Below are 23,433 nucleotides of genomic sequence, written 5' to 3'. Positions count from 1 at the left end.
TCCCCCCATTATGGATGCCATTTTGAAGTGGAGAGCACATTATTAATTTGATCACCCTCTTGTCCATAAATGTAATTTGAAATGAAATACATTTTAAATTGCTGGACAGTTTTGAAAAGCCATTGCCTGTAAAGAAATCCAAATGAAACTAAATGCCTGAAGGCCGCAGCCTCTTTAATACCAAAAAAGGTTTCCCTCAATACCAACTATGAGAGCATTGAGAGAGGGTTGGTCGCCACAATCCAGGTCTGCTCCTACAGATAGCAGCTACGTCCATCAGTAGAACCCTGGCCCTATTTTACATTTGAACGATACATATATGATGCAGGAATGGGGGGGGGGGGGGGGGGGGGTAACCCTTGCCAGTATGGAGATGCTTTCCATTTGTGCACTAAGCATTAGTTCGACAGCATGTAGAAGAATAGGCACTAATAATTCTAAATAATTTTCTCTCTGTATTGGTCCCTCATTCCTTTGTGGTTTATTTTGCTCCTTTTTAAAAACATACAACTGACACTCGTTTCGCTTATAGTCTCAGGATAGAAAAGTAAACTTTTTCAAGGCTGAAATCTGATGAACAGTCGGTCATTCTAGTATTTTGTCCAGAATAAACAGTTTGATGCTGTGAGGCTGGTGATTTGCATATTGTAATGTCATGGTCACAGGTTTAAATCTCAGCAGGTCCACTCAGCGTTTCATCCTTCAGTGGTCGATGAAATGAGTAGCGAATTGGGTAACAATAAACATCTGTTATTCAGCACCAAGATGCCCACGGGTGAACGTGCGCTTTACAAATACACATTATGTTATGTTATACTATGTAGCCTTTCTCTCAGTCAAGAGTTAAACATGAACAAAGCGCTCTTGGTTGAAATAGCTGGGATGTTGCACATTCTCTACTCAAGGAAAGCTCTACTCAGTGGCACCACCTGTGGCAGAACAGAACCCAAACACTCGCCTGGAAGGGTCAGTTATTCAACGTCATCTTTAAAAAAATGCTTTTGGTTTGAAGACCAAACACTCCCGGTGCGTTGGCACAATTTATTACAAGGAGGCTCCAAGTGCCTTTTTGCAAATTCACATGGTGGGAAGTGCTTCAAAGTTGCTCTACCCGTGCTACAAGTACGCCCCTTTCAAAAATGAGATAGCACAAGTACTTTGAGTAGTTAACCCCGAAAAGCTCAGGTGAAATCAGTGCAACAACTAGTTCCCTAATCCATATCTTGTTTTCTTTAATAAATTAATAAAATGTTGCCACATTCTTGACAGAGCAAAGGAGCTAAGGCTCTGGAAAGGATTAAAGTATTCTCACTTTCCTATAAGGATTAGATGTTTTTACTTTTTTAGGCCTGCCCACCTGCATACTTTAGGGTTCATGCGCAGTCCCTTCCGCCTCACCAGCTGGTGTGAATTCAGACTTTTTCTCCATTCCAGCGACGGGGCACCTCCTCGAAAGGAGGTGCCGCGCCCTATATATGGATAAAATCAAATCAATCTGCAATGACTTGACATTAAATGTATACGTTGGTGTGAGGTTTCCTGCATGTATTTACCAAACACGTCCAGGACGCCTGCTAAAGGGGGCTGGTAGACCTTAGGACCTAGGACCTCTGGGAAATTTAAATGCCCATGAACTGTAGACAGCCTCTCACAGTGTGACATGCACGCTGCCAGGAGGAACCTGTTTAAGGATACTGGTGCTTGCTAAAGGGGGCTGGAAGACCCTAGGACCTCTGGGAAATCATAGTTGCACATGTACAGTAGACAGTATCTCACAATATGACATGCACGCTGCCAAGAGGAACCAGTTTAAGGATAATGGCGCCTGCTGAAGGAGGCTGGAAGACCCTAGGACGCAGCCTCTTTTGCAATGTGAGGTGCACGCTTCCAGGAGGAGCCTGGGAAAGGATAACAGTGCCTGCTAAAGGAGGCTGCAAGGGCCTAGGACCTCTGGGATATCTCAAGTGCAAATGAAGAGTACACAGCCTCTCTTAAAATGTGGCATGTACGCTGGCAGGAGGAGCCTGTGTAAGGATAATGGCTCATGCGAAAGGGGGCTGGAAGACCCTAGGAGCCATGGGAGACATACTTGACTGCTTAGTAGTGGTGCAATTGAAAGTCATTCATGACCATGACAAGCTGCTGGTGACCCAGGAGTCTCATATATGATAGCACTGAACCATGTAAAAAGTGTCGGCAAGTGAAAAAGGCCCAGAAACAAGGCACTTTCTTTTACATCCACGTCCAGGAATGGAGATTACATGGGGCCCTACTTCTCCAGCTGGGCCGATATCCCATCGCCTGAGGGAGTCACAAAGGAACATATGTGTTCCCTAAGGTAAAAAAGAGCTGTGAACTGCTCCCATCACAGTGTCATACCAACCCAGGTCTCTAAAATAATTCAAATCCAAGGCTTAGTTTGAGGTACTCTCTCCATGATTTATGCAGCCTGTCCATGGCCCTGCACTTGTAAAAAGACTTGTGTTGTCTTTAGGTAGAAGGCAAATAAACCAAGTAGCGGAAACACTTGGAAAGCATGAGGACACTGTTTGTTCAACCACTTGTTGTCAAACTACAAAACTCCAAGGTGGGGGCATCAAAAGAAGACCTTAACTGAATTTGAGGACCGCTATTGGATAGGGGAGTAGGGTGTGGCCACCTGATCTTGGGAAACTGAGGCCAACTAATGCCTAGAAAGATGATGGGCAGCCGTTGCCAATGCAGGTAATAGCGGTAGGGCGGTGGGGCCAGGTGGGGGGATTTCGACAGGTGACTACTAGGGAAAATTAAATAAAGAATACATTTTCACGCGTAGTCTGTCAAAATCCACCCCAACCTGGCCCCACCGCCCCTCTGCTCTTACCTGCACGGGCCGCGGCTGGTGTTGAGGAGTACATGGCTCAACCCTTGTTGGCTTCAGTACCCCTGTGGTGGGCATTTTACATTGAAGGCTGTATTTCCCATGAGTGAATTTCCCACTGTTTACCACCTCTCAAGCATCTTCTACTGCAAGTGTGATAAAACGTTAGTGTGTATTTTCCCTAATATCATCCCCTGGAAGTCAGCAAGAAGAACTCCAGGTGTGTGCATCTGACTGATTGCGTCCTCTTCTGGTAACCCCGGCCATCGATGAAATGAACTCCAGACATGTATTGCCTGTATGCTTTGTACTGGTGATGTGATGCAATGGTGAACCCCAAAGCTGGTAGTACTGTGCAATCAGCAGTAAGAAAATCAGGCTGGGGACCTCCAAGTAAATCCTGCAGTTGGCAACGTAAGCGGCTGCAGTCCCTTTCTTTGTCCCTTCTATGTTTGGTGACGCCCCATGGCCAGTTCCGGGATATAATCTGCAAGCAGTACGGAGAGTGTCTGGGGTTTTCCCTTTCACCTTGATCTATCTCTCCCAGGTGACCCCTACACTCAGTGAATGACCATCAGGCATATAATCTCAGCTTTTTCCTTTCCGTCTGTCATGTGTGATCAATATGTGTCTGTTCTTTCCATTTCCTTAAACCTCGTAGCATTTGGGCGTCACTAAGGTGCATCTCTAAAGGTACAGCCTCCCCTGGAAATTAAGTGCAATGGATGATTAATTCTTGGGAACTCCTACGCTCAATATGTGATTGCCAGGTGTTAGGTCTCTGTCTCTTTGTTTCCTCTGGTACTGTCTGTTTGTCAGTAGCGACAAACTCAGGAAGTGTAACACCCCCTGGACATCTAGTGCTTGGAATGTTTAATTTATGGTAACCCATTCATTCAATGAATCCCCAACTGGTCATTCCATATAGCCTAACACTTCCTTGCTTCTGGCAGTCTCTGTCAGTAGTTATGATCTCAGGCAGTGGAAAGCCCTTGGAAGTCTAGTGCTTGGAATGTTTAATTCATGGTAACCCATGCATTCAGTGACTTTCCACCTGGTCATTCCATACCGCCTGACACTTCCTTGCCTCTTGCAGTCTCTGTCAGTAGTTAGGATTCTCAGGCAGTGCAATGCCCCTGGAAGTCTAGTGCTTGGAATGTTTAATTCATGGTAACCGATGCATTCAGTGACTTCCTACCTGGTCATTCCATACCGTCTGACACTCCCTTGCCTCTGGCAGTCTCTGTCAGTAGTTAGGATCTCAGGCAGTGTAATGCCCCCGGATGTCTAGTGCTTGGAATGTTTTATTAATTGTAACCTATGCATTCAGTGACTTCCCACCTGGTCATTCCATACCGCCTGACACTTCCTTGCCTCAGGTAGTCTCTGTCAGTGGTTAGGATCTCAGGGAATGCAACGCCCCCTGGAAGTCTAGTGTTTGGAATGTTTAATTCATGGTAACACATGCATTCAGTGACTTCCCACCTGGTCATTCCATAAAGCCTGAAACCTCCTTGCTTCTAGCAGTATCTGTCAGTAGTTATGATGTCAGGGATTGTAACAACCCCTGGAAGTCTAGTGCTTGGAATGTTTAATTCATAGTAATCCATTCATTTAGTGACTTTCAACCAAGTCCTTCCATACCGCCTGACACTTCCTTGGCTCTGGCAGTCTCTGTCAGTAGTTACGATCTCAAGGAGAGTAACACTCTTTGGAAGTCTATTACTTTCAAAGTTTAACTCCCAGCAACCCCAACGTTCAGTGGCCTCTGTAGTGTCGTGTGATCATGTGCAGTAGGACCCTTGTGGTCCTCGACGGACTCCTTCCAAAATTACGTCATCAGTTGGGTTGTGTCTGGGTGTGGTCAATAAAGTTTATGACGCAATGCTTACAGTTAATGGTTGCATGCTGAGGAATAAAGACGTGTGATACCAAGCTCCATGTGTGGCATGATCATTTATGTGCTCCAGAGCTGGGACGCATGCCACAACTTCCTACTGGATGAATACACAGGACTCACATGTCCCTGCCTCTGGTAGTGTCTGTTGATCAGGAGCCTGGATATCAGGGTTTGTACCCTACTGCGATGATTGTTTGATTCCTAGTAATTCCTATGTGCACTCGTACATTCAGTGATGGCCCATCAAGTGAATAAATACCCTCTGAAATGTCCTTGCTTCTGGTTGTGTTTGTGTGCCACTACAGTGGATCCCAAGGGCTGTAAATCTGCCCTGGAAGCGTGGTCCTCTGAATGCTCATTTCCTGCTGACATCTTGTTGCTCAGTCAAGTTAATCTCAGAGGAGTATTTCAGGTGTGCTCTACTTTATGTGCGTGGTGGCCCCTCCTTGAACAGCGAAAATCTCAGGTCTATTCCACGGGGAAGCCATCTTCTCATCGGTGGTTACAGCTGGCAGGTTAGTGTAGTGAAGAACCGTCTACTTCTGAGCCTATTCTCTGTAGCTCTTCTGATAAGACCTAAATCAGCAGAGAAGTGGCTCTTAAGTGCTTTTCACATCGAGTATCCAGTCTCCAATTACACCTTGTTGGAAACAGATGTGAATGTGAAGTACATCTTTCTTGCAGATCTTCATGTCTCGTGCGCCACGATGTAGTCAGTAAGGTCTTTCCTCCCAGAACAATCTCTTTGGCTTCGGTGGGATTCTATCAGGCACTTTCTCCGCGACTTACTTCCAAAGCAACTTCAGTTGATGCTTTGGGGTGCAGGAAGCTTGGGGAGACCAGTAAGAAGCCAATGCTTATCAGACATCTGCGAGAACAAACAGTAGCAAAGACTACTACTATGGCACGCAGTTGAATGCACCTTCCCCACTGCCATTATTGAGAACTAATTAAGGCCACATTGTATATACACAATGACTGAGTGGCGAGGTCTTTTGAATAGCACCCCAACCCTGCCTGCATGGAAGGGGCTGTAGAAGGTCACCTTGCAAGCCCTGTCCCTGCTGTGAAGAATGGATTGCACCACAGCAAGCAGAAAATGCCACTTATGAAAGGCAATAGTAACCCACTCCTCTTTCCAGGATGGAAGGTACATGGCCCTTGTGTGCATCAACTTGCCTGTATTTGCCACTTTAGACTGGGCCTTTCTCGTTTTTAGTCTCTGAGAAAATTGTACACAAATGGCCATTCTTCACCAAGAGCTGTCTGGGAGGAAGCTCCTCGCAGTTGTTGGCTGGATACACCTCCTTAGAGGTTTCCGGTTGGTCGTAAGGCGGTTTTCCAAGGCACTGGAAGAAGTTAGGTAGAGTCATAAGAACAAGACACCCTGCCAGTAGAAATCCGCCAGCTGCCCCGAACGAGGCGTAATAGTTTCCTGTTAGGTCCCGGAGCCAGCCTAGAGAAAGAGAAACAAAGTGATTTAGTGAAATTATCCTAATACAGCATACCTAGAACAGAACAAGTGAGGTTATAAAGGACATGGTCTAAATCTTTACATAGCTTAAGATTTGATTCAAACACTGGGAACCATCCAAAAATATACATAAACTGAGAAACTGAGATAGCAACCCCAATATGCATCTATCGTTAATGCTATTCAAATCAAGGGAAATAACCCTAAAATGTACATGAAGACTGTCATTAAAACCATGGAATATCAACCCAATAATGCAAACAAATACACCAACAGAATCAGTCCAAAGTATACATACACCATGAAACGCTTTCACTGATAGGAAACCACCCCAAAATATACGCAGACCAAGAACCGTATTTAAAGCCTGGAACGTCCCACCATATGCATACACTAATTAATGAATAAATCCTCGTGAGAGCATCCCCATGTCATATATATATATATATATATATATATATATATATATATATATATATATATATGTATATATATATATATATATACATACAATTGGTGCGCACACTGCATCAACAACTGGAGTAGGGTGTCAAGAAATGCAAACATTTGCGAATTGCAGCATACGTGGTGCCTGCCACACAAGGAAATGCTGTTGAACCAAAAATGTAATTAGCGTAAAACCACCACAGAGGTTGAATGGTGGGCTAAGACTAATGTATCATTCAACATGGAAAAGGAAATTAGACGATGCAGAATGTATTCTCCCTTTCAGCAGTATCCTGTTTCAAAACCTAGTGCTAAACTTGCTCTTATAGATGAAGCAAATGGGAGACCACTCATATGTCATAAGTAACTGCAGCAATGACAGGAGAAGAGATTGGGCCGAATGAGAGACAACCACCCAGGCCTTGGATACCTGCAGACCAGCAAAGCGGCGGAGTTGGTGGCCTGCTGTCGTAAGTGGTGGAAGTGCCACACGGCCAGACTCAGCGAGACCTGAGTGTGCGGTCAAGAAGTCCATATAGCTTAAGACTGAGTTTTAGTGTTTTTTATTTTGTTGTTTATCTGTGGTGTGTGTGTTCATGTGCAATTTTACCTTTTTGCCTCTTTCTGGTCCGCCGCGGTCTCTGCTGGGACCGATTGAAGCACAGAAAGCACCAGCGGCCCCACTTACCGGTTGACTTTGTTAGTCGTGGCTCCCGCCCACTAATTTCTAAAGTCAACAGTCTAGTGCTGACTTGTGGGAACTAAAAGGAGGATGTCGGCACGGCCGCACGCTGCAGGCACGCCGCAGGAGAGCCAAAGGCAAGCCCGTCCGCACCCGAACATTGCCAGGAGATAGGACCCCTGCCCTTCCTGCCATTGTGGTCAGTTACTCTGCTAGAATTTGGCTACTCATCTAAAACACTTTACAATCTAAGATATTCCTACATATCATCAATAGACAGGTGCTGTTTACATTTTTTCCCTGCTGCCCGGAGGGTCGTCTGACTTGTTATAAATGCAGGCTTTCCTGCTTGGGGTTCACTTTAAATATCAATAGTTTGGGCGATACCACTGTTACTGATACTTACCTTAACAGCCAAAGTGCTGCATCAATATCCCCATCTACTACTAGGGCTGATGTGTTACCTCAAGGCGCTGCTGGCCCTGGATGTGCTCGACCACACTTCCATCAGTCACACTTGCCCTCCCAGGAAATGATCTCAAGCTTAGGCTTCATAGAGAGACCAACCTGGATGGAGGCATTGCCATTGTTTTTCACAATACGCTCAAGGTGTCATTTGTTGACACCCTAATGTCTGACGGGATAGAACTAGGCATTTTTTAATTAAAGTTTCCTTCAAGAGACTGCGGGAAAGGAGCTTTTGTTTACAGTTCACCAGGCCCCAAACAAAATTGTAGTCTTCGTCTAACTGAACTTATTGCTACTCATGTATTTTCTACACAACACTTTCTTCTGCTGGGAGTCTTCAATTACCATGGGGAAGATCTCACTAATACCGAGGTAATGTAATGATCTACTTTATGAGCCTTCCTTACCTCTCACCTGGACAGACCATTGTTTTTATCCAGTTTCAGATCCTGCAATCAGAAGGGACAGTTAAAGCCAAAATTGGAGGCCATAAAACTCTGCGGCAATGGCGTTTGGTGACTCCGGACTCCTTTTCTAATGCTTTTGAGCAATTAGTGCCTTCTTCAGACCTCAATATGAATGTCGCCTTAATGCAATTTAACAAATCCATAAATAAGGCTTTTGACAGTATTGTTCCCAAAAACAATGGAGTGAACATTCTAACTGGACCTCAGACCCCATGGTATTTGCAGGAGCTTAGACAGGACAAATCCTCCTGCAAAAAGATAGAAAACCATTGACGGAAGACTAGATCTCAATTCGATAAAGACGCCTTCAGATTAGCACTGTCATTTTACCACAGACATATTAAATTAACCTTGAAAGTTCATATTATTACCCAAATAGAGCAAGCTGGTAATTCATCTAAAGAAATATTCAAAATCCTTAATGATTTTGTTAATCGTTCTGCTGCTTCTAAATGATTTCAGCTTCACAAGATTTGTGCAACACCTTAGCAGACTTTTTGGAGAATAAAATTGACAAAATCTACTCAAAATGTACTTTGCCCACAGTTCCATCTAGTTAGACACTAAACTACAACACCTGTCAAAATGGTCCCTGCTCACTATTCACTAGAGAAGTTTGCTTCTTTTTTCTGTTGAGCAGATTCAACAAGCTTTAGGTTAAGCAAAATCAGGTTCTTCTCTGGATCTAGGTCCTCCATGGATTATAGTCTTGATCTGGCACCAGTTGGCTTCCGACTTTATGGCATTGTTTAACTTTTACATAGACACAGGACGATTTCCTAGTGCTTGGAAGTCTGCACAGGTTGTTCCCATACCCATAAAAAAAAGGCCAGCGTTGACCCAATATTCTAGCAAACTATCGTCCTATCTCACTGCTTCCGCTCTAAGGCAAGTCTCTGGAAAGTTTAATTTACTCACAACTTCCAGCTTACCTTGAGATTAATAAGGTTCTTGACCCTTCGCAATCAGGCTTCAGAGCCACTCATAGCACGGAGACTGCCTTGGTTGCAGTTACGGATTGAATAAGACTTTGCCTGGACAAAGGCACCCCTACAATGCTGATGCTAATAAATGCTTACCGGCTGCCTTTGACACAGTGTGACATTCCAGATTGATTCAAAGGCTGTATGAGGTTGGCATTTCTGGGACCGCTTAGCAATGGTTTCAATATTTCCTCAATGATAGAACTCAGACTATTTCGCTAGGCACATTCAAGTCTCGCACAATGTCAATTGACAAGAGGGTACCACAGGGCTCCTGTCTAAGCCCCAAGCTATTCAACATCTTTGTAGCCCTCCTCGCTGCCATTGCTATAACTTTCGGCTTTGATATATTATCATGTTCCGATGACATGCAGCTGATGATTTCCCTTGATAATAATCTGGAGGGAATTAAGGAGCAGTTCTCCAGCAGTATGAAGGCAATTGCAGAATAAATGGCGTCTAAATGTTTACAATTAAACATCGACAAGTCGGAGATTATGCTATTTGGCAAAGCCCAACAAATCAGGACTCCAGACTGGTGGCCGTCTACACTCAGCCTGGCTCTTATGCCTAAGCAGACAGTTAAAAACCTTGGCTTAAAAATAGACCAGTCTCTTTCTATGAAAGACCATGCTGGTGCCATTTGTGGCAACTGTTTTACCAAAATGTGTCTACTGAAGAAAGTTTTTCCTTCTCTTCCATCCTCATCGACGAAGACTCTTGTCTAGACCCTGAAAATGTGTAAATCAGACTACAGTAATGCTTTGCTTGCTGCCACAAATGAGCAAACTAAATAAATAGTTATAACATGACAGCTCAGTACCATGTGTTAACTTTCAGGGCAAAAGTTGCCTGGTGACACTTTTATCTTTTTAAGGTTTCCTCACTCTTTTGGTATTGTTCTTGTCTTCTTTCCCTGTTTGTCAATCAATCCAGGCTCAGAGTGAAATTACAGTGCGGTGAAGACCGGCCCGAGCCCGGATGAATTCGCCGCAAGGTATTTGGCAATGAAACATGTTGGCCTTTCCATAACCGAAGTAGTCTGCAACATTTTGTTTCCTTTTTAAACTGAGTGGGCTCACAGCATCCAATAAAGTAGGCTTATTTGCCAGTGAGTCCCAACTCATTTTAGCTTGGAGAAGCGAGTTTATTCCTTTTTTTCACTACAGGGTCTCAGAGGTACAGCACAAAATAAGCACTGTTTGTGCATCTGTTCGCAGTTCCCTCTTTTATCTGTTTTCCTCACTTCACATTTGACACATATTTTGCTGTTCATGGTCAAAGAAAGTCACCAATGATGATTAAAACATGCGCAAACTGGTAAGTACCCACCAGCAGCTCTAAAGGTGATGCTTATGTGAGGTACTTTCTGACCTTTCACATATTTTTTCTTTCATTATCTTGTACACACCAATTAGTGAGGGTACTAAGTTGGTAGACTGACAAACATTGAAATTTGGACACTGTGGTCCCGCTGTTATTGGTACTCTTCAGATGCCAGTTTTTGTGGGGCAGAGATATTATTACCTGTCCTATAGGACCCTCAGAAATCAAGTGTTCGAGTACAATAAGGTCATTGTTGATATAGTGGTAAAGGTAGGTCAGGGATTTTAAGGTTTCAGGGGAAGGTACAGATAAAGGGAGGTAAGGGCTTTTTAGGATTCTAGGGTGGGTAGAGGTAAAAGGAAGGTTAGGGGTTTTTAAGGTTGTTTAGAGCATAGAGGTAAACAGAGGTTAGGGTGTTTAAAAAAACAGGAGGCTTGAGTGGGGGGCTTACCAAAACGGTGCCTACTTTTTACAACAACAAGGAACAGGAATGGGTGCCTCTTTTGCTCCAACATATGTTAATATGATGATGAGATGGTGGGAAGTAGAAGTGGTTTGGACAGAACAGAACAACAGTAGATTGGAACATATAAGGTTCTGGGTCTGATTTATCAAAGACCTTTTGTTGTCAGGGAGGGAGAGAAAACTCGATTGGAATCCTTCATTCTATCACTGAATAATACCATTCTTAATTTGAAATTTACATATGATATCAACAAAAAGGTGATCAATTTCCTGGATTTTGAAATCTGTACCAAGTAAAAAAAAATCTGTCCTAAAATTCACAGCAAATCATAAACTGCAATTGTGTATGTCACGCATACAGTAGGCATCCCAAAGCATTGAAGTGGAGTATTCCATATGATGAGCATTTAAGAGCAGGACAGAATTGTTCTGAAAAAAAGGACTTTAAAACTCAGGCAACTGAAATGATTGACATCAAGACAGATAATCCATTGGAGGTATTGGAAAGTGCCTTACAAAGAGCTTGTAATAAAAGCAGAGAGAGCCTGTTGATCACAAGAAATAAGGTGTACATTACTAAAAGAAAAGGTGGCACAAAGTACAATATGGACTACAATTTGTCATATTATGACGTCAAGAAATTAGTCAAGGAGAATTGGAAAATGCTGCGTAAGATGAACATTTATGTAAGATCGTATCTGAGTATCCACACATAACTTAAAGATAGGTAGCCTCCTTGAGGGATTTACCAATGAGAAGTCACATGACACAAACAAAGCCAAGTAACATGCATTGGTAAAGAGAAAACAAATTGGCTTTTGGAAATGTTCAAAATGCAAAGCATGTGAAGTTGGGGGTTAACAAATCTTTCTTTAACTCTCATAATCGACAGGAAAGGAAAATCAAGGAACACATCGCATGTCAAACTACACATGCGGTATATGTACTGGAATGTACCTGTAGGGAACATTACGTAGAAGTACTAAAAACAAGACAAAATCACAAATTTTACTGAAATTTGGTGAGATTAACAATACGGACTTTACCTATGCTACGGCAAAACATTTTTGGGAAGTACATCACGGAAAAATAAAGGAACTGTGCTGCTATGGAAAACAGCAGGTTCTGAAACATAAGAGGAGGAAACCGTGAAAAGACATTAAGAAGATCAGAGTCTAAATTGTTAATATTCAGGGAAACAGAGATCCTGGGGGGATATAATGTAGGTGCAGAATTACATGTTGATGTACGATTAGAACGGATTAAGATGAAGGACAATATATTGAATTCATTTTTTCCTTTGATCTCAGGGAATGCTACTCGCACTGTTCAACACTAATAGCACCTTAAATGGTTTTAGCTGCATTCTGCTCAATACAATTGATCTTTTTTTTAATAAAGGTAATGAAAAGATTAAGAAACAAATTTTATAACAACTGTTGAATGCCATGAAATACTTCCTCTTTTGACTTAAAGGGACAGTTTTAGGCAATATTAAGATATTAGCACTTTTTCCAAGCCTGAATTTGCACATTATTTCAATGAATCAAGTTTTATTGATAAAGAATTTGGGCCCAATAATATGGATTACAAAGGAAGCACATGCACTTTAACACAGAGGCACATTATTGATGAAACCTTTGTATACTGTAAAGAGATAACAATCATTTGTGAGTGATAGAGTAATACCTGTCTCATCTAGATGCAAAGAACTTAGTAAACCATAGGAATAGAAATCAAGTTGGCAGAAAGTATAGCAGTACCTGCACTTTAACATTAAGGCACTTTACGGGTCATAATCCTAAATGATGCGGGCAATAATAAACTTGGTCTTCAACAAAATCAATTACACCAAACTAGCTGAGGTGTAAAACACTTTGTAAACCTCTGTAATAGGACTAAGGTTGGAAGACAGTTTGGCAGTAATAGCCTATTTTTTCTTAGGGGTATTTCTTATTCTTCCCTGACTTGGGTTCGTTTGTGTTGACATTTTTTATTAGCATTTTATAAGTACGATACACAAATAACTAAAAACAGTAGCTAACATTATATATTATCAGATATATAAATATACAAATAAGCTAAAAAAGATGAACAAGCAAATTCAAATTCGATAATTGATACATTAATGGAAATATAAATAGAAAATATAGATCTAAGTGCGAGACTATATAGAGAATACTTAAGATAAATACATTTACAAAATTCAAATGAAGGATTAAGATAGCAAAAAGCTGAGTAATAAAATCCAAGTCAAATACAGAACTGAATATGATTGTTGAATTATTAAATTCTTAAGTTATTGTATTCATTAAAAGTGTTACATTACATTTTAGCACATATTAAGAAGAGAAAAATAAAGAGAAATTAGCATGAATAAATAAATTAATTAATTTGTTTGAGTATTTAGCAAAGGATTTGCAATGGTATTTACTACAGAAACATCATCTGTTTGTAGGAAAGGAGCCCACACTTGATTGAAGATATCAGATTGGTCAATCAGGTTATAAATGACTCTTTCATATGAGGCAGTTTGGATCATGGCTATCAACCAGGACTCCTGAGATGGTGGCGTTGGAGATTTCCATTGTCTTAGTATACATATTTTAGCTGTGGCCAATGCAATATGTAAAAGACGGCATTGCGGCTTAGAAAGATGTTGAGAATTTCTTGAGTCATGCAGGAGAATGGTACATGGTGTTAATGGTAAGGATAAAGGTATAGTGTTATGTAGAGTCTGGCCTATGTAGGACCAATAGGATTGAACCATAGGGCAATCACAAATAATATGGACAATGTCACATCCAGGAGTATCACATCTCCAGCAATTAGTATGTAAGAGTAATTCTGCTTTGAGTAACTTTACCAGAGACCAATGCCAATCATGTAAAATTTTAAACAGGCAGAATTTTTATCTAGCCTCTCGAGCTCCTTTATCTAATTTTCCCAATACATCTATCTATTCCTGATCTTTGTAAGGAACTGACAAAGGTGTTTGCCATTTGATGCGGAGATCTCTTGATAGTGGCTGTGAAAATAGGTGTGATGTAAATATTTTGTACAAGCCAGATGTAACGCCAGTATGTTTCCCCCAGGTATATAAATAAGATACTATAGGTGAAGTTTGCATTGTCTGTGGGTGTGATCTCAGTATTTTATTAAGGCAAATGCTGAGTTGCGTATAATTTGCTGCTTGATGTGATGGGAGACTAAAGTCATCTGTCAATTTTGCAAATGACTTAAGATCACCATTATGTAAAAGCTGATCCAAAGAAAGAATGCCTACTGTTTTCCAATGGGACCAGGATACAGTTTTCCCTTTGATGCATATACCTGTGTTGGTACAAATTGGAGCTTTATCATGAATACTTGGATTAAAACCTAGGATACGATGTGCTCTCTGCCATGTTTTGCGCATTGCAGCCAGTAAAGGATTGTAGGGATCAAGGCAACTTGTGCCTGTCCCATAAAGGGCAGAGAGACACAATTCTGTAGACAAAAGATGCCTTTCTATGTGTACCCATTGTGGCGTATTGGAGTTTTCTGTTAGCATGTGCGTGATTTGAGATAATTGTAACTCCAGAGTATAGTGTTCAATGGATGGAAGACTCAACCCCCCAGAAGAATGATGCGCTTTTAATTTGTTTACAGCTCAACACGCTTTCATAGAACCCCAGATAAAGGATTTGATCTTTGAATTTATGAGACGCAACGTAGATAAATCTGAAGAGGAAGCATTCCAAGTGTGTAAATAAAACGTGAGAGTGTGACCATTTTCACAGCTTGTACTCTTCCCCACAAAGATAATCCTAACATCTTCCATTTTTCAAAATCATGTTGCATCTGTGTGATTAAAGGGCCTATAGTGTCTGCAATCATTCGCTCTGTTCCTTTATTTACTAAAATGCCCAAGTATTATAGACGTGGACATTGCCAATGGAAGGGAAATTCTTGCATAGCTGCCTTTGTGGTTCCATCTGATATGGGAAGCGCTTCACTCTTATCCCAGTTAATTTTATATCCGGAGAAGGAGGAGAAATCTTCTATAATTTTAAGCAATGATGGGAGAGACCGGGATAAGTCAGTGATGGTGAGTAAAATGTCATCAGCATAAAGGTAAATTTTCGAGTGACCTACTGGGAGAGGTACACCTACTATATTTCTTGACTGGCAGATTAATAATCCACATTTGTAAAGCGCAAACAATCACCCGTAAGGGTCTCTAGGCGCTGGGGGCCGTCGGGAAGATTAAGCAAGCTATTGCCCAGAGTCACATGGTGCTGGGCTAATCTGCCTCCGGCGCCGGGGATCGAACTATGATCCCCAGATTCCGGAGTCAGTCTCCCTGGCCGCGGCGTCACACCTCTTCCCGCAGATTGTTGCTGCTAGAGGTTCTAAAGCTAATAGAAATAGCAAGGGAGAAAGGGGTCATCCCAGGCGAGTTCTTCTGCAGATTGGAAATGAATCCGAAATGAAACCGCTGCTATTGACCTGAGCTGTAGGTTGCTGATATAGTAGTCTACTTTTATCTATAAATTGAGTTCCCAAAACAGATTTTTCCAAAACTGTAAAGAGATATTGCCACTCTACTCGATCAAATGCTTTTTCAGCATCGAGTGATAATGCCAAAGCATCTTCCTGAAGAGATCTGGCTGAGTAGAGTGTGTGTGCCAGAGTACGTAAATGATTCCTCGATGATCGTCCAGGTACAAAACCCACCTGAGTGTGGTGAATGAGGGAGGGTAAAACTTTGCGAACACGGGATGCTAGGATACTGGCTAAAATTTTAATATCGCAGTTGAGAAGTGATATGGGGCGATAACTGCTGCAGAGTAATGGGTCTTTCCCTGGTTTAGGAAGGATCTCTATTACTGCTTTGTTGAAATGCATCCTAAAGAAGCTTTGCTATCAGCTTCCTGAAAAGCAGCATGTAAAGTATCTATTATTTTGTCACCTGACCACCGGTAAAATTCTGCTGTAAAACCATCTTCCCCTGGAGCTTTATGGTATGGGAGTTTGGCTATGGCTTGGGATATCTCTTCCTTAGTAATCTGCCCCTCTAGGAGTGCTCTGCCCTCTTCAGAAAGACAAGGAAAATCCACCTCCGAAAGAAAAGAGAGCATCTTGTTTTGGTCTAACTGGATTCCTGGAGTGTATAAATAATTGTAGTAAGAAGCAAATTCATTAACAATATCTTGGGGACGAGTTAATAGATTGCCCTCAGATGAGCGCCATACAAGCTTTCTCTAGTGATTAGCGATGTTGTAAAGTAGGTTTTGTAGTATATAATTGTGTAAATGTCTCCACATCATACCCCAACTCTTTTAGTCAATGAGTATTTTGTTTATTGGCCATTGCAGCATCCTTCATGATTTGACCCCTGATAGTAGCCTTGGCTGCAGACCATAATATCCTACCCGAGTCTACAGATCCTTGATTAGTGGAAAGGTAAATTTGAAGATGTTCTCACAACTGTGATTTACCCTTAGGGGTTTTATGACGTTGTATATTAATTCGCCAAGGTTTGCGCCCTGGTTTAGCCAAACCCGTTTGTAGGGACAAGAGTACCGGGGAGTGATCAGATATTGATGCTTCTAGTATGTGAGATTTCATTACAAGAACGGAGGCTACATTATGCATAATCTTTTAATGCAGTCTCCAAGCAGCCCCATTCATCACAATACCAAAGGTTCCAGAATAGAACATAAGGAATACATAAATGGCAAGAGCTGGCAACAATCTGCCTCTTTAGAATGCGGCTCCGAGCAGATAAGTAACTCCTTCTTTTCATTATACTATTATAAGGATTTAATTATTTACTGGTTCTCTTTCTGTGTGGGCTAAGCCCCCCCCCCCCACCTTTACCCTACTTCCTTACCGATCTCCAATTTACGGAGATCTCCCTTCCTTCCCAGTTTTTTCCCTGCGCACATAATATTCGCAATATTAATGCCTTTTTTTCTACAGACACCAGATTGCCACATGTAAGTACCGCTTAGCACGCCTGTTTGAAACCTCCTTACCGCTTGTATTTCCTTCGGATCCCATTATCCTGTGCCTTCGCGCACGGTTTAAGTGCTCTGTTAAACCATTGAAATTACACGGAGTCGAGGTTTCCGACCCTCACCTCATTCCGGACGCAGACCTCGAATCAGAAACAGCGCATCCCTGCTCCGCGTTACACATTAAATTAAAGTACCTTGGCAACGGGGACGTCGCGTCCTCCGGTTGCCAAGAGCATGTCTTAAAACTGCAGCCCGGGCCACAGCTGAACGGCTCGGTGATCACAATCATCACCATGACTACAACCCAGCGGCTGACCGCAATCCCACGCGAGCATCAGCTGCTCGTTTGACCCAACGTGAACAGCTGCTACATTTCTGCCTTCGCAGGTGCCTTTATATTTCTGCATAGAAAAAAAATAAAAGAGGAAGAGACAATTAGAGTGATTTCTCCACCCTCTTACTATTTAACACTGCTCCTCTATTGGGTTCTTAAGCAGACATCCTGTGCCCTCACTCTCTCTGGCTTGCTCTGCTCCTTAACCACAATATCTAATTATAAGCTTGCTAACTCCCTAGTGTGGCTTGCTCCCCTAACGATAATATTTATTTATAAGCATGTCTGACACTGATTCAGACGACGCTACCGCCCCACCCCCAATATTGATATAGATACCTTCACAAAAAGTCAACAAAAAGAAATGAGGCCATGCATGATGGAGACCTTTAACAAGGTCATCTCCACCAAAAGGTAACTCTCTACCCAGGAGGACAAAATTACTGAAATCCTCATTGATGACGCTACTGAGATAAGGGGTAAAAGAATTAAGAAAAGCAAGAATATTGACCAGGCTACCCCGAAGAGCACTCCAGGAGGTCCTAGCACCTCATCAAATCTGGGAGGTCTTAGCACCTCAATACTTAATGGAGGTCCCCGCACCTCGAACTCCCTGGGTGTCCTTAGCGGCACAACTTATCTGGGTGCCCACGGTGGCACAAAACATCACAGTGCTCAATATAACATGGGAGATAATCATTTTTTCAATGACGATGAGTCATCAGATGTTCCTGACGAGTATATCCTAGACTTGGATGAAGAGAAGCAAGATTTCTACAATACTGAGGACGAACTTCCTACATCCTCTAAGGACAATATCCTTGACCCCCTGGGGGGAGAAATGTTCTCCTGCCTAAACCTCAAACATCCTAGATCCTCCGAGTGATGGCCCCGAGACCACATTGCCAAATTTATAAAGAAATTGCTCCGGAACCTCCTTGAGAGGGATACCAGGAACATTCTCAGAGCAAAATGCTCAAGACCATCCATCGAAGACAAGACTTGCCAAACTCCCAACCTAGACCCTGAGCTCATCAAATTTCTCTTCAAGCTCGGTCGGGACCCAAGAAAATGGATGGAGAGATCTCTAAAAGGATGCCAGGACCGTCTTCTTGACGTCCTGGGACCTCTTGCAAGAATAATAGACTCTGCCGAGGAGAGCCACATTGATGGCACACCTCTCAATACTGAATCAATCAGAGGCTGGAGCCCTGCAAAGGATAAAAGCGAGAGCCCTAAGATCTGGTCTCTGGTACGAAGATCGGATTACCCTGGATCAGGTGGCCCAATCGGAACTAACCTGGTGGCTAGAAAACCTAGACGCTTGGATTGGCAAAGCAATCTTTGGCTCAAAACCAGTTTGTGTTAAGAGTCAGATGTGTCCCTCCACAGCTGGGGTGCTTGCCTTCTCGATCAGAACACGGGTGGTATCTGGTTGCAAGAGGAGTCTTTTCACCACATAAATTTCTTAGAGTTAACAGCTGGCCTTTATGCCTTGATGAGCTTCAAACATTCCCTCCAGGGAAGATCAGTAATCCTAAAGATGGACAACATGTCCGCGGTTGCCTACATCAATCGCCTGGGAGGTACCATATCTGCGGACCTCTCCAATTTAGCCAAGAGATTTTGGATGTTCTGTCTGGAGCACAAAATCGCCCTCAAAGCAGAATACCTCCGGGGGAAGACGAACATCTCTGTAGATTGAAACGCCAGATTCCCGTTAGATCACAGCGATTGGAAACTCAATGTTACTGTATTCAGGACCCTGAACAGGATTTGGGGTCCACTAGAGATAGGTCTATTTGCGAGCAGACTGACGTTTCAACTGGAAAAATATTTCAGGTGTATGCCCGATCCTGGTGCTCTGGCAGTGAACGCATTTCTCTAACCCTGGTCAGGAGAGAAAGCTTATGCCCCCCCCCCCCCTTTGCCATGATCCAAAGAGTTTTACAGAAAGTGAGACAGGACCAGTGCTCTCTTGTCCTAATAACTCCCTTCTGGCCATCCCAGGCATGGTTCCCCACCACTCTGGAACTAGCATACAACCCCCCTTCCTGAGTCCTACCCAAGAGAATCTTCTAACAGGCGCAGACGGAGAAACTCACCCCCTAATTCAGACAGGGAGTTTGAACCTTCTTGCTTGGAGAGTGTCAGGAGATCCATTGAAATCTCAGGACTTTTGTCAACAGGTGAAACTCTCCTCAGAGAGTCTTGGTCCCCAGGAACTCACTACAGATATAACAACATTTGGAAATGCTGGGTTCGTTGGTGCCTGGAAAGGAACTTGGATTCCTTACACGCACCTATTGTTGACATAGTAAACTTCCGTGTGTAACAATTTGATAAGGGCCTCAGCTATAGAACTATCAATTGCTATAGATCGGCCATCTCTGCTGGCCATATCCTTGTCAACGCGTGTGAGAAGTTGGCCTGGCATATGCTGGTCACTAGTTATAGTGGCCACCTTGCACCAGTCCAATTCGACTCTTATTGATGATAGGTTTAAGACAACCTTTAAAGAAAGCTATCCTAGTGGTAGCTGTGGAGAGCAACCTTCAGGCTAAGTCTTGAAGGTGTGTTAAGCTTCATTAACTGGCCAGATAATACCCTATTGAATAGGGAAAACCTCTCTATCAAGCTTGCAACTCTTTCTATGCCTTATCTCCTGTCGATGAGTCTCTGATGTTAAAGCTCTAGAGGTTTCAAATAGATCATATAACATCTTTGGTTATAAATTCGAAATTTATAGACGTACCAAAACCATGTCTGATTCAATCTTCTACCAACATTTTGATCCTTGCCCAAAACTTTGTGTAGCTGATTGCATGAGAGAGTATGATCGGAGAAGTCTGTTTTTCGCCCCCCAGGTGTGAAACAATTACTCATATCCTTTGTTTAACCCCATATAGCTATATCCACTACATCCATAGCTAGATGGGTTAAACTGTCATGAACTTAGCAGGCACACTCTCTTAGAGGCGCTATGGCCAGTAAATCTCTATGGTCTGGAGGTAAGTTGGACGACATCCTCAAAGCGGCCGACTGGTCGAATGCTAGCACCTTTGCACGGCACTACTGCAAACCTATCGAACATATGTCTAATGTTGTCTTAGAAAGCTACCAACATGCCTAATGTAGCCTCCGTTCTTGTAATGAACTTGCGATTCTCCTATTACCATGACTAGAGAATCTGGATTTCATTAAAGACACGGAGGCTGACATTATCCCATCCATCCCATCCCTGGGTGATTACTTTGACAATGTTTACTTGCTTATAATGTTAACTGTGTTAAAATTTGAAGTATTTTCTCTTTTCTCTTATCTAGTTTATTACTTGTTATATCTTGTACTTCTTTTTAGGAAACATTTACCTCTCTCTCTTTTCAGGTAACCCTTCATCCCAACTGCATGATGTCTTGGATTATCCCTTGTTTGGCTTCTTCCTTCGTCAGGCATTCCCCGAGGATCCATTGGACATTTTATAGAAGTCTACAAGTTGGACATTTAGAAGTTTATTATATTTTATGGACTTACTTATTTTCTTCTCTACATTTAAAAGAGGCAGATTGTGGTCAGCTCATGCCATTTATGTATTCCTTATGTTCTATTCCTGAACCTTTGGTATTGTGATGTATGCGGCTGCTTGGAGACTGCATTAAAAGATTATGCATAATGTCAGGCTCCGTGTAATCCAGATTCCCTAGTCATGGTAATAGGAGAATCGCAATTCTTGCACTAGCTTGACAACTTTCTGAGAAATTAAAAAAATAGTCAAGTCGTGACAAGGTTCCATGTGTGGGTGACGTAAATGTGTATTCAGAATCAGTGGGATGTGAAAGGCGCCAGTGATCTATAAGACCATTATCTTCCATAATGTCACTCAAAAGGGCTCTGTTCGGTGCATTATTCTTATCAAAAGGGCCTGTTCTATCCAAAACTGGATCTCTTGTCAGATTCCAGTCACCTCCTATAAGGTATTGTGAAACATTTATTTCTGACAATAAACGGTTCAAGAGAAGAAGAAAGGATTTTTTCGCTCCTATCGGCGCATAGACAGATCCTACACAAAAATAAATTTCTCCAATACGGAGCTTGATAAACATGTATCTTTCATCTGGATCATCCCATGTTTTTGATACCATAAATGGCAAAGATTTACGAATAAGAATTGCCACACCACATTTACGAGTAGGACCTGCGTTAGAGGAGTTTCCACTATGAACACTGCTGTGAAAAACCTTTCCCACCCATTCTCTGCATAGTTTGCCAGACTCAAGTGCATCAAGGTGTGTTTCTTGGAGTAGGGCCACATCTACCTTTTTCGATTGTAAGTAAGAAAGTAGTTTTTTCCTTTTGATATAATGTGTTAAGCCATGAACATTCCATGTTATAATACGTAAAGGGTGAGAATTAGCCATGTTTATATGAATATCAGTGCGTTTATAAGTTTTAAACAACTATGGAAGAATAAGCGTGTTTAGTCAAAAATGTGAGAGGGACTAAAGAAAAAGGAACAATTCAGTATTTTGAGGTCACGTAAAGGATATCAGAACATAATGTGTAGAAATATAAGAATATTCCTACTGAGAGGATATGTATAAAAGAAAAGTAAAGCTATAAAGATCTGTTAACTCTAACTTTTAACCGTGGGTCTAGGCTCACTAGAGCACTGCCACGGGCACAGACCCATCCAGGAGGGTAGAATCTTAACCAGAACATGTAAAAGAAAATTTTGAAAGGAATAAAAATCCAAAGACCCGAGTGTGCATAAGAGCGACTATTAGGGAAAACTAGTTTTAGTAAAAAGCATAAATATACATTATAACATGCATAAAGTCAACAATACATGAGTAAGATTTCAAGAAATTAAAATAGATTGCAATAGATTACTAAAGAGTTTCAGCTATAAATATTACATTTCATATTATAAAATAATACAACATTTGATGTTATAGACTTAGAAAAAATTATAAATATAAATAGAAGTGTTATCTGATATATAATGTATATTATGAGCAATATCTATATGAATAGGAATCTGACATATAGAAGGAAAAAACAGTAAAACATTTAAAACTTTCTTCATCAAACAAAATAGATGACAGGTATGATATAGAACTGTGTGTAATGCATAGTAAAATGTTCCTCCATTAAAGGGCGTTAAACACAACCTTGATACAAATACATTCATAAGTTCAAATACTATCTAAAACATAATGAATGTGGATAACACTCATGTCTCCAAGTTGCAAGATCTAGTTACCTGCAAAGCATAAGTATTATAAATTAGCTTGACTTTAAGAAACTTGAGAATATCCGTAGAGAGGATATAAATTGGGATCATATCAGTGACAAAAGTATATATCTTCGATATCTTATTTGCTCTCTGAGGCAGATTTTAAGGGAGATCTAGACTTATCTCTATGCCGGTCTTGTGTGAAGGTGGTTACTGTCTGCAGAGCAGATGATTTGTTCTCATGCGTACGGATTATGCGTTCCATTTCTCTGCCACGATGACGAGCTTCACCAGTGTTGCGATGTCTACTGTCTAGCAGCTGTGGAGAATGTTTAGAATTGTGAATAGACTGATCAAGAGAAGTATGTTGAATATCCATGTCCTGAATTAACATGTTGTCTAGGAACTGTTGGAGGTCATCAGGATTATAGAAGTCTTTTGATTCTCCATTTATGGTGATACGGAAACGAGCTGGGTCAAATAATCTATATTTGATATCCATCTTCCTTAGTTGTGGTCTCATAGATAAGAATGCTTTCCTTCTTTCATTAGTTTCTCTCGAGAAATTGGCTGCCATGCAAATTTCATGCCCATCATAAATGTATGAGCCTTGTGTACGTGCCATCGTTAAGATCTGTCTTACTTGTTCATGTCTCAAGAAGCAGGCAATTAAAGGTCTTGGACGAGAATCTAAGTCTCTGCGTAGAGGTTCAATTCGATGAGCACGTTGAATTTCCAGTAACGGATCAAAAGTAGTACCAAGTAACTTGGGAAGAACATTGCATA

The 23,433-nt window shown here is 41.8% G+C and overlaps 1 protein-coding gene across 3 annotated transcripts in view; it reads right to left on the bottom strand.

Annotated features, from left to right (window-relative positions):
* Positions 1-456: 456 nt before the first annotated feature.
* The window catches only part of SLC16A13 (solute carrier family 16 member 13), a 339,236-nt gene continuing 316,259 nt past the window's right edge, over positions 457-23,433 (bottom strand). For 2 of the 3 annotated variants that reach the window (XM_085636696.1, XM_085636694.1), the window contains exon 5: positions 457-6,216. In XM_085636696.1, coding sequence (XP_085492822.1) covers positions 5,954-6,216 — 263 coding nt within the window. In that variant the 3' untranslated portion in view covers positions 457-5,953. The remainder of the gene's footprint in view (positions 6,217-23,433) is intronic. The other variant, XM_085636695.1, reaches the window with a different exon arrangement.

This window comes from Triturus cristatus, chromosome 12, assembly GCF_964204655.1.
Source record: "Triturus cristatus chromosome 12, aTriCri1.1, whole genome shotgun sequence".
Classification (NCBI taxonomy): Eukaryota; Metazoa; Chordata; class Amphibia; order Caudata; family Salamandridae; genus Triturus; species Triturus cristatus.
Note: the sequence above shows the minus strand (reverse complement) of the source record. Positions and strands in the feature narration are given on the sequence as shown.